The sequence below is a fragment of the Mycteria americana genome, chromosome 10, assembly GCF_035582795.1.
Source record: "Mycteria americana isolate JAX WOST 10 ecotype Jacksonville Zoo and Gardens chromosome 10, USCA_MyAme_1.0, whole genome shotgun sequence".
NCBI lineage: Eukaryota > Metazoa > Chordata > Aves > Ciconiiformes > Ciconiidae > Mycteria > Mycteria americana.
In genome coordinates this window covers 15,496,804-15,508,313 of record NC_134374.1, presented here as the reverse complement: position 1 = coordinate 15,508,313, position 11,510 = coordinate 15,496,804, and the positions used below count along the sequence as shown (strand labels likewise).

At 41.9% G+C, this 11,510-nt stretch overlaps 1 protein-coding gene across 15 annotated transcripts in view; it reads right to left on the bottom strand.

The window, feature by feature from the left end:
- Positions 1–1,202: 1,202 nt before the first annotated feature.
- TEX11 (testis expressed 11) overlaps positions 1,203–11,510 on the bottom strand; it is a 40,437-nt gene continuing 30,129 nt past the window's right edge. For 4 of the 15 annotated variants that reach the window (XM_075512946.1, XM_075512949.1, XM_075512953.1 and 1 more), the window contains 4 exons: positions 10,845–10,953; positions 9,714–9,834; positions 7,785–7,949; positions 5,299–7,231 (listed from right to left, as the gene is read on the bottom strand). In XM_075512946.1, coding sequence (XP_075369061.1) covers positions 7,091–7,231; positions 7,785–7,949; positions 9,714–9,834; positions 10,845–10,953 — 536 coding nt within the window. In that variant the 3' untranslated portion in view covers positions 5,299–7,090. Of the gene's footprint in view, positions 2,483–5,298; positions 7,232–7,784; positions 8,007–9,713; positions 9,835–10,844; positions 10,954–11,510 lie in introns of those variants that run through there. The other 11 variants (XM_075512948.1, XM_075512950.1, XM_075512951.1 and 8 more) reach the window with 10 other exon arrangements.

Below are 11,510 nucleotides of genomic sequence, written 5' to 3'. Positions count from 1 at the left end.
TCACTGGCAGGAAAAGCCCCCAGCTGTGCTTTGGATGGACACTCACACTTCTCCAAATCAGTAACAGAATTAAAAAACTTCCTCCCTTTCTTCCCTGCTCCATGCCAAATTCCCAGCTCTGCTGCATGCAGGTGGTGGTGGTGGCCTTCCCAGTGGAAGGACCATCCTTCCAGCACAGCAGGGACCTCACCTGCTGCTCTGGGAGCTGGGGCTTGGCAGGTGAACACGCGGCTGCCTCGCCTGGTTCTGTCTCTGACATTTCTGCATAAATCCTCTTTCTGAAACTGGGCTCTGTTCCCTCTCTCAAGATCACCTGAGAAAACTGAATTGGGTGTCCTGTGCTTGCAGGTCTGTGGGCAGGGGGATGCAGAGCTGCATGCATCTGCTGTGCACTGTAATTTTTTTCAAGTGAGGTGACCATTGGTGCTGAGACAGTTGGCCCTAAGCTGAGAAATACCTGTCTTTGAGGACACTTTGGCTTCCACACTTGAATGAGGCTCCATCATGGGAACAGAGCCCATGGAAACAGAAGCTGGGGGGGAACTTGCACAGCCTTTGAGAAGGAGCTATGTTGCTGGGTACTCATAGTACAGGTAGAAGAACGCTCCAGCCTTACAAAGAACTGGCGAATGCTGTTTCTCAGACACAGTGCCAAGCACCAGAACACAGGAGGTCACCATACGAGTACAAGCAGGTAAGTCTTGGCCCATTCTCCCTTCCCCTATTTTATAGGGATAACTGAACACACGGGGTGCTGGTCCCTTTTCCTGAAGGTAACAGTTACCAGTGCGTCAGTCAGTGCATGGCGCGCACAGGCCACGGTTTTCAGTGTGAATGAGAACTGCTGTAAGACTGTACATGTACTATCTGGTGAGAAGCTGTCTTTACTCGTCCTGCATCACAAGGAGCCCTGCAGGGACTGAGCAGCTTCCTGGGACAGAAAGCAGTGCTGCAGAAGAGATGCGGCCGCTAGTGTGGTGAAGGGCAGGAAGGATTCTGCTGTCAGTGGGACCGACCCTAAAGGAGCGAACTTCGGCAACGGATTCCCCCACCTGCAGGTCCTGCTCCACATACTATAAACATCAGTCCCTGGAGAAGTGGAGTAAGTGAAACAAACATCCTTAAGATGCTGGTCACACTGTTCCTGTCTTTTTTTTCTTTTTTTCTTTTTTTTTTTTTTTTCTTCCTAATAGCGTGTGTCTCTCAAGTCACATGGAGAAAAAGATGATGTACTCCATGGCATAGCTGACAGTATCGAATCGATCATGACAACACTAGTTGGTTACCAGTGTTTCTTCCAAGGAGACATATATTTTTAATAAACAGAGAGTTGCAAAGAACTCTGTCTTTGAGACCTTCTTGCAGAGGCCTTCATTGTGTGCCAGAGCTGGTTTTTTGGCGCTGATCTTAGCAACTATTGATATGGTCTCTCCATAGCAAACTTAAGTGTTGACAGTGGTTTTAAAAAAGAAAATAAAAATTGCCTTTTTTAGTATAAGGTGGTCACTGAGAACTTGCCTAAAAGAAAAAGGAAATGAAAAAAAAAAAGAAAAGAAAAGAAAGGAAGTGGGCTCATTTACAGCTGTAACCGGACCACTGAAAAGCTCTAGGTTGTTGTAACAAAGGTTGACTCTGGTCTCATGACCATAAATATGGCTTGAATTGTGGGGAGTTTGCTTTACAAATGCAGATCAAATAATAGGGTTTATGTGCTGTTACATAATTTTTCCTGTATTGGCTATAAAGACAGCAAAGTAAATATATAGTCCAGCTAATATAAAGCATCTTTTTACAGTTTAACATGCTGTTTAGACATCAGAGAGAAGAAGAAAGAAGTTGTAAAGACAACTAGTATCTTTAAGTGCAGAGAACAGGAGAGTTCACTGGAACACAAACACGGTTAATGGGGTATCATTATACATTCCTGCCTGAATCTGCTTTGTTATTTAGCTGGGCTAATTGAAAGGTGAGGGGGTTTTGTTTTTTATATCTTGAATGTTTTTTTTCCTTTCAAACTGCACACGAGAGAAGTAAAGTGAGATTTCAGGGTAACAGGGGTGTTGTACTGAGCATGGGCATGTAGTTTGCAGACAGTTCACAGTTTATGAAGCTCACTGGACAAATAAAACACAGTTTAGAAACTCCTTTAACTGATCAGATCAACAGTCTTGTGGTGGTGGTTGTCCATAGAACACTGGAAGATTAAACAGTTGCTAAGCAGATCTGATGCTGGTATTACCACTCCCAGAAATCAAACTGTTTCCCTTCCTTACATAGTGACAGATTTGGAATGATGAAGTTGTTGATGTAAACCATCACAGGAACATTGTCCGTTAATGGCTGCCATGGTAGCTGCCAGGCTTCTCTGTCCAGTCCGCAGAGTTAGTTCCAGGATCTCTGAGTTGCAGTATGTGGATCTGCAGACACTCCTCCCTAGACAATCCATGATGTGTCCTGAGCTGATGTGTCATCGTGATCTGCTCTGACAGTGAAACATTAAGGTTCCAAGTGAGGAGAGGAATGTGGGGTTATGTTCTCAAATAAATCATGCCACTCCTGTAAGGTGAAGACAACCACCAGAAGAGTAATCCACGTGCTAAGAGAATGAGGGTGGCATGAAGGGAAAGAAGAACTTGCTCTTGTCAAGGTTTTTAATGAGCAATTTTTCTGGCTAAGGCCAAATTGCTCTGCCTACCAGGACCTTAGCAAGGTCATTCTGGACCATACAATAGCAGAGCATTGTCCTGTTAATGGTCCTGTCTCATTGTGAAATGTAGGGGGGATGGTTCTTTTCTCTCCCAAGATGTCCTGCTACAGCTGCCTGGAACAGGCATGAAACTAATCTGTCCTAAGACACTTCTAGAAAATTAGACCATAAGCTGCTTGTGCTATAAAGAAACATGTCTATGCTTCTGGTTAATTAACTGTCTTGGCCCTTGTTAAGCAGAGGAGCACAGGATCTGTGAGCCTACTGGAAGAGAGGTTTTAAAGGAATTTAATAATAATTTTCTCAAAAATTTTCTCCCTGAGATGCATGCATCTGCACAGCTGTCTTACGTCTTTTCTTGCTAATTATGCTTGGCAGCATAACCTTCAAGGCCTGCTACTCTCTGCTTTCCTCAAGCTGTCACAGCAGAATTCATGGCACTAAAGCATCTGCTGTGAAGCAGGTAAAGTTATCGTCACGTTAAAGGTGTCTCTTTCCTTGAAGAATCCTTAGGTACCCCCTGACCTTTAGTGTTTATTTATATCCCTTGCCTCCAAAACGAGGGTCATGTTGTTTGACTTAATGTTTTTCCTTAGGGTTAAAAAACCTAAAGTTGTTTGGGTCTGTTAATGGTGCAAGCACACAGGAGCACTGTGGGACCAGCAATACCTTGCTGGGGCCACACTTGGCTCACCACAGGGGTGACAGTGGTATTTCCTCCCTTAGTTCCAGTGCACTAGACAAAAGCTTCTGCCCAATCCTCTAATGAGCTTCAGCCCTCTTCCAATTACCTTGATTTCTGATTACTGTGATCACTTCAATCCTAAGTGCTAGTGGACAGACCAGCCCCTCTTCCTTCCTGCCTCTCCAGAATCCTCAATGCAGGCACGACACTAACAACAGCGAAGCTCTTCTCAAACTGTATGGTGGGAAGTAGCCTGAGGTGCACCCCAAGTGGAAAGCTCCTGAAGAGCCAGTGCTCCTACTGCAGGCACCTTTGGGTGAGAGGTGGCAGAAGGGGCTCCAGGGCTCAGCAGCTATGGCTCTATCATCTTCTCTGCCCTGCCCCACTCCCAGACTCTTCTCAGCAAGTACCTGGGCAGGTTCCCTGCAGGCCACATTCCTAGTGGCTCGGTGGTAAAAATACCCTCTCCCTGGACCAATTCTCCAAGTCACATTGCATTTCCCTTCTGCCTCTAGCCTGTTGCTGTTCCCCAAACAGTTAAGAAATTATCAATTAGGAAAAGAGACAGGACATAAAATACAGACTGAGGAAAGGGGGGAAATTTGTGAACTACTGCCCTAGAGGATTAATTTGTGTTCTCAGAAGCAAGGAGGAACTCTGCAGTTACAGAGCAAGTGTCCAGCACACACTGTAGCTTCCACAATGATGTGTAAATCAGAAACTACTGCTGCAATGCCACCCTCTGGAGCAATCTGTTAACATCTCAGGATGAGCACCCAGACTCTCTAAGCTGAAACGATGCTGCAACAAAAGAGTGATCAATAAAAAGAGAAGACTGGGGGAGGAATGAGCAGCACTGATCTTTTTTCCCCCCCCGAGTCAGCTGTTGCTGGTTTAAAAAGATTTATATCCCACAGTCATCCTAGCTGGGCTACTGAACTATAAAGCAACATTCAGCCTAGTAAAATAAACACTGGACCAGCCTGCACCTGGACTAGCAAACTCAGTGCACAATCACTTGCAAAGCAGAGTGATTGCACGCAAACTACCCATTGCGAATGATGACTGGAAATCCACCTAATTAAGGTATGATTCAACTAGGAGAGGAATTCTTGCCCTACTTAAAACCTATGGTAAATACTAAGCCTGGAATAAAATGTACAATGCAAAAAATGTGCAGAGAAGAGGTGAGAAGTACTATCAGCAGAGTCTGTAACTGATCTGATCTGGACTCCTTAGTAAAGTCTGTAGCATAAAAGAAATCAAAATGAGCATCTCCAAGGAAAAAAATTCAAACAATTCTGGCTGTAGGCAAAAACACATTTAATACTTGCTGCCTTCTATGGCTGTATGTAATTACCTGCTACACTTACTGGCCAAACATGACCTTCTCATCTGGTACAGTGTGACACCTTTACCTGTTTATGTGCTTGTGCAAGTCAGAACTGAGAACAATAATTAAAGCCGGCCTGGCAGGCACCAAGGAGATACTACAGGCAGCAATGGATACCTTTGACTCTATGGCATCATTTACAGTCCCTGCATTAATATGATGCAGCATATATCTCCAAAACTGTGACTCCGACAGAATTTTCTGTGGCAGTTGAAGCCTGGCTTTTTATGGGTTCAAAGGTGTTTCTTAGTTAAACAGACAGCACATTGTGCATTAAAGATGTGAAAGCAGCGGCTCACAGAGATCCAAATTAGACCTGGTGAACTGAGCACACGAGATAGAGAATTTACTCTAAACCGATCTATCCTCCTATATGTGTCTCACAGCAGCCATCTGCATCAGGCAGCCTGGGTGATTTGTCTGGGTACCATAAACAGAATGCCACTGAATTTCAGTGGAAGTGGCTTCCACTGTTCATGGAGCACATCTGTGCTACAGTACAGAAGACAATACTCAGGCCATGGTTTTTTCTGACTTCTGAATCTGCTGGTGAAACAGCAACAGTTGTATAGAACTAATTATGTTTCTTAACCCCACTCGACCTCTCCACACTCCTCACTATCCACACTGAATTTCAGGTGGGAGATATGTCTTCAGTGCAGCTGCAGTAAGATCCATCCATTTACCAGCCTGTGTTTTTATGTGGATTTGGGGGGATTTCATGCTGAACTGTCACTGCTGTGTTACAGTTTGTAGTTGTCACAGGAGAAGAGTCAGAGATCACTCAGACAGATCTGAGCTAGTAGTTAGTTTATTAAGCTCTAATCAGTAAATTTAGGTATGTAAAATATTTAGTAAGTACAGATGGATTGGTGGTCAATACTCTACTATTTACTACACTTAAAGTTAGTAAGGGATGCAAAGGTTATCACTTAAGCTTACTATACGTATCTTAAATATTACGTGCATGCAAAAAACGTCACTTACCAACCCATGGATGTCTGGTGTCAGGTAAGGGATCCCTCAGCCTCGAGGGGTAACCTTGAGAGGCATCCCTACTCAAGGGGAGATCACCACCACGCAACCACCTGCTATGGAGGGAGAGCTCAGCAGGCCCTGATGGCTGCAGATATTTATAGTGTAAAGTGGTTGATTTGTAGTCAGATTTTATTCTGTGTTAATGTAGTTTTGGCTGCTTATCAGCCCAGTCTCCAGTGAAACCAGGTTTTTTGGGTTTGGTGCTGAGTTCTCACTGGTAGCCTCACACAATAAGATTAACTTTGATTAGGCCTAATTGCTGAGCACCTGCCTAGACCAAAGTTCAGTTAGTTCAAATAGGAGGAGTGCATCCATCACAGTAGTCTACAAACAGCAGTACCTAGTCAAAGCTTTAGCTTTTTCTGCGAGCTAAATAGTACCTGCTCTTTTTTATTCTATCTAAATTGTGAAACTGGCAAAGAGCTCTGAATTCTTGTCCATACTGACTGAAAACTAAACAATCTGATAAATATTTACATAGTAGGGCAGCTATGACATCCAGAGGAGATGCCTGATCTTGGAATACTTTTATTTTTCACATTGCCACTTACTACTAAAATCAGGTATTTAAACCGACCTGTTACACAACAGCAGATGCATCTCACGAAAACTTATTTATTTCTGCTATATAGCTCCAGAAAATGAAAATTATTCCCTAAAGGAAAACAATTACATTTATTTAATAAACACTTCCTAAAAAGTACATAACCATTGCCAACAAGAAGGAGATCCTGGTTTCTTTTCCACTGCTCCCATGACCCCATGCCTTCGCAGAGCTAACGGCATCTTTCATTCAGCAGAACATTTCCAAGAGGACTGCTGTCCTCCTTTGTTGCAGTTGTGGCTGTCATTATTCTTCTTCATTTGGAAGAAACCCTTTTGCTCTGTCCAATTTGTCCAGAACCTCACTATAAAGACCAATCATCTGGAGAATATAAGCACCATAGTTGTCAACAAGGATGGATAAAGTTGTATCATTCAACTAGATAATACAACAAAGTGACAGGGAACAGAAGCAAGGGAATAGGTGGGAGACTACCACCAGCTTCTAAACCTAAAATTTCAGATTGACATAAAGACTTTGGCACAGATTTAAATACAGTGGTTTAAGAAAAAAATACTTAAATCAGTGCAACCTAACAAAGGTGGTTTTATTTATACTGACATAAAGCATAGTTTATAGCCAAGTCTTACGTCAGTGAATAAACCATTCACAGAATCACAGAATGGTTGAGGTTGGAAGGAAGTGATCTTGATTCTTATGGTCTTAACTGATGTACTTAAAATGCCATAAAAGTTGCAACCAGCTCCTGATTGCCAGTTCATGCATAAAAGAGAATGAATGATGATTCCATACACCAGCCAGGCTGCACTGTGTTGCAATCAAGGTAGGAGCACCAGCCAAAAACTGTAGAGAGAAGCTTACTTGTGACAGACTAAGAAAAAGCATCAGTGCTTCCTACAGAGGTACTAGCCCTGAAATTTCTCCCCCTCACAGGAAGTGGCTAAGCTACACCTGAAAAGATGAGTTTTAATGATTTTATTCACATCAGCTTAAACCCTATTTATAAGACATTAGATTATACTAGAAACCAAGCTTGAAAGTATTCATACAACAGCTGATTTAAGTAAACTGGTATAGCACCTTGACTTTAGTGAAAGCAGGCAAGGTACAAAGGTTCTCCCATGGCCACAAATCAGAAGTTTATTTCCAGTCAGCCATTTACATGATCCTTCCAGTAAAAGGACTCTACATTACTCTTTCTATTGTCTATCAAAACTTTTCTGGCCTCACTTTGAAAAAATCTTTTAGCATCAAGCTCCCACAAAATACTTAGGTACCATGCTTTTCCTGAAACTCTTTAAAGATCATCTATAGTGGTTTCTTCACCCAGATCCATATCTCAAATTCAGGCCAGACATCCAGTCCCACATCCTCAAATCCATCTGCTCACACTTACATGGCCTTCATAGCTTTTCTTCAGCGATCCTAAGTGATTGAGGAAATGCATTCCTAATCCACACCACTGCTCAGCTTCCTTATATTTACCAACAGTATACTGAAATATTCCTGTATTCCAGGCTCTCGTCATCAACCAAAGGATCTCCATCTCTGGGTAAGCATCCTGGAGTAGCAAACAAGAAGCAGCAGCTCATCAGAAAATAGACTCTTCACTTTAAACCTGACAAGTCAAGAGTGCATTAGAGTTTAGTTTTAGAATGAGAAACCAGTTGGTTGGGTTTTTTTTTTCCTCCTAAGCAAAGGGCAATTCCTTCAGAGCCATCCCGTACTTCACAGTTCATCTGCACTACTGTCAAACAGCTTGTTTCCAACATGGGTAAGTCATGTTCCAATTACTTATTGGTAGGTCAGAAAATAGAATTCCATGGGACTCGGAATGATGCTAGAATGGAAGTATGCTTTCCAACAGCCTATCTGCAGACAGGCTGAACTTGCTGCCACGGTACTTTCCAGTTCATCCAAACAGTACTGAATAGCAGGACATAGTTGCTCACTACAGATCAGACGCAGCAGTTCTTATGTCTTCAGACATAAGCTTGCCAGAGTGAAAGCTGCCCTTATAACTGAAGAACAGAAGCCAGAGTACCCAACGATACTTTGAACCTGGTGGGGAACTGATTCACTTGGAGAAGGGAAGGACAAGCAATTATTTATTTGCCATGCAAATCCTTTAGGGGAGGCCAGAAGGACTTCTTTTCCCTCTTTGATAGATACTTCTCATCCTAAGTAAGAGTGCCCAGAGTGAATTTCTGAACTGCAGCATCCATTTCTGAATAGGAGGTATAACTCATGAGTGGTATAACAGCTTTCTAACTGATAATGTACTGATGTACTGCCCCAGTGTCCTTCTCTTAGAATGGTACCATTAGTACCTGCTGCCATGAGCAAGACTGCAAAAGAAGGGTTCTAGTACTGTGAAATTTTGCTGTTATGAGTATCAGTCCACAATAACACTTCATTCATACCCTTCAACAAGAACATTATCAAAGTTATAGATGAGAACTTCAGTGAAAGGCAGGCACGAATGCAGACACATTCTTTTTTTGGGAAGTCAGGAACAGTGGCATATCTTTATGCCACTTTTATAAAAGAAGAGACATTCAAACCTGACTAAAGAAACAACCATGCAATGGAATGAAGCTATGAAACATACCATTGGTTTCATTAGTCCTGAACAGGAATACTCAACTGACTTTTACCTATGAAATTCTAAGTAGAAATGTCTGACTTCCTCAGTACAACTGCCTTCACTGTACAGCATTATACTTCAGGCCTGAAAGGAGCAGCAGAAATGCTTACTGAAAGAAAGATTTTACTCTCCATATATCTGTCCTCACAGAAACAAGGCATGTGGTGCCACAAGTACCGACCGCACTTGGAATCTAGTTCTAGGTCATTTGGAAAAAATAGTAGTCTAGTAACTTCCCAAATACATTTTAAAAAAACAGAGCTGAGAAAAAAGCAAGACTGGTATCCAAATTTTAGCCACCTTTAAACTGATCTGGAAAAATAATCTGCATTTAAAAAACCATATTCAGCATAAGAATGTAGAAAGCAAGAGGAGGAAAGATGGATGTTCTAGCTCAAGATGTTTCTAAAATAGGCACTGAGAATTTGGCCTTAAATGTCTCTAAAAAAGACTCACAAAATCTTACAAAATCCAGGGAAATTCATAATTCAGTCATAAATATCCAAGAGGCATTTCTTTTGAGGTAATTTCAGTGTATCTTTTACTGAAGAAGTCTTAGTTGCTCCACATATAACACTATATAATGTTCAGTCTACTAATTATTCTCTGCCTGATGAGAATTTTTTTTAAATGTGCTCAGGATCATCTCCCAGTATCTTATTTTCCTGTTCAACTTACTGTGCTGCTGACTATGCTCAGCGCATCTTCAAAGTAGTCCCATACCTCCTGCAGTACACAGGCATCCAAGTCTGTTAATCCAGTCGGCAAAGAAAGATTAATCAAGCTATGTAAGCATTTGCTGAGAATTGAAACAGAGCAAAAGAGGAAACATTAAATACCATAGGCACAAACAGCTACTTTTTAGTATCGGCAGCACACTAACTTATGTCTCTATGATTGTCAGAGAGACACGTCCACCTTGGTGCTTACTACACTCACATTATTACAGCAGAAACATACATTTTCCTAGTATCAGATCTCATTCATACAAACGATGCAAAAAGAGAGCCAAGAGCAGCAAGTACTTCATTATTTTCATTGCTGGGCTCTAAAGTAACACAGAAGGAAAGACACAGTATTTTCTAGGGTGCTACACATGACAGTGAGGAAAAAGTACCTTTTCTAACTTCACCAACAAGAACTAAGTATTCAGCATCCTCAGAAAATCAGTAACAAACCCATGGTTTCTGAAAACAGGTCTTTCTTTCTCAGTGTGAAGAAAGAAAGGCAATATTAACCATTGCCTTTGCCCAGTGGTTACTGCAAGGAACTCGGAAAGGAGGAAAAATATCCTTTATGGGATACAAGTGAGAGAGAAGGACACACACCAGGCTGTTTTTCAGATTCCATAAGGTACAGCTATTAGAGAGCCAGTTACCCAGCAAAATAAATCACGTATGTACTATGGCATCATATCACTAACTTACAACTCATGGCTTTCTTCTCAGCCCTTAATTTCTCTTCACTTCATTGTCTTTGAAATACCTAGTTCACTACTGCAGGTTAGCATTTGAAATCAACACCTTCCTCACAAGAAACAGCCAGAGACCTCTCCTGGTTCCAGTTTCCATTTTCCTTCCTCAATAGATTAATTTATTGGAAATACAACTGTTTCAGAAAATATGCCAGGTAAACAAATTGCAGTTAACCTATCTATTAGACAGTCATACTTGAGACGTACATTGGTTGGCCAGCAAGAAGTGGAACCTTGCACATAAGCTAAAATCCACTGTTTTCAAATTGCAGGCTTTATTCCCTGTCAGCATTTCCAGTCACAGGCTCATGGCAAAGCTATGTGATAACACTAACCTAAATTTCACAGCATCAATGACAGTCTGCTTTCTGTGAAGGTTTAGTGCACTCTTGAGAGCTTTCTTACACAGTACAGGATACCGAGCTGGAGATTCCATTGCTAATGCTTAAAAGCAAAAGAAAATAGAGAAGAAGAAAGAAATTACTGGAGCCAGACTTTAATCTCACTGGTCACTAAAATAAACTACAGCATGTTGCCAGATCCCTTGTGATAAACAAATGAAAAGAGATTTGCTTAATGCCTGGGCTGGTCACAAGCTAGTGCTTCTCTACTACTTTCTTACTGTGCACATCACCAACGAGGACCACAAGGCAGAAGCACAGATTTCATCATTTACAAGTACTCTCACTGCTGTTTACTTCTAGTGCAGTAAGCCAAAAATATTGGGGGGTGGGGTGGCAGTGGGGGGTCTAAAGTAAAGAGTATTGTTTTGTTTGTCTCCTCAAACATGAAAATCTGGATGGAAAAGTTAGGCAGTGGCGGGATGTCAGTACAGTATTTCCAAGCCCAGCCATGTACTCCCTCAAGACAAGGGAGATAAGTAGGTGTTTATGCAATCCTACACAATCCCCTCCAAAGATTTGCCACAGTAGTTCTAAATTTTACACATCTTCCTTGGATCCTACTCTAAGATTCTCAAGGAGGCATGACTAGAACTTTGT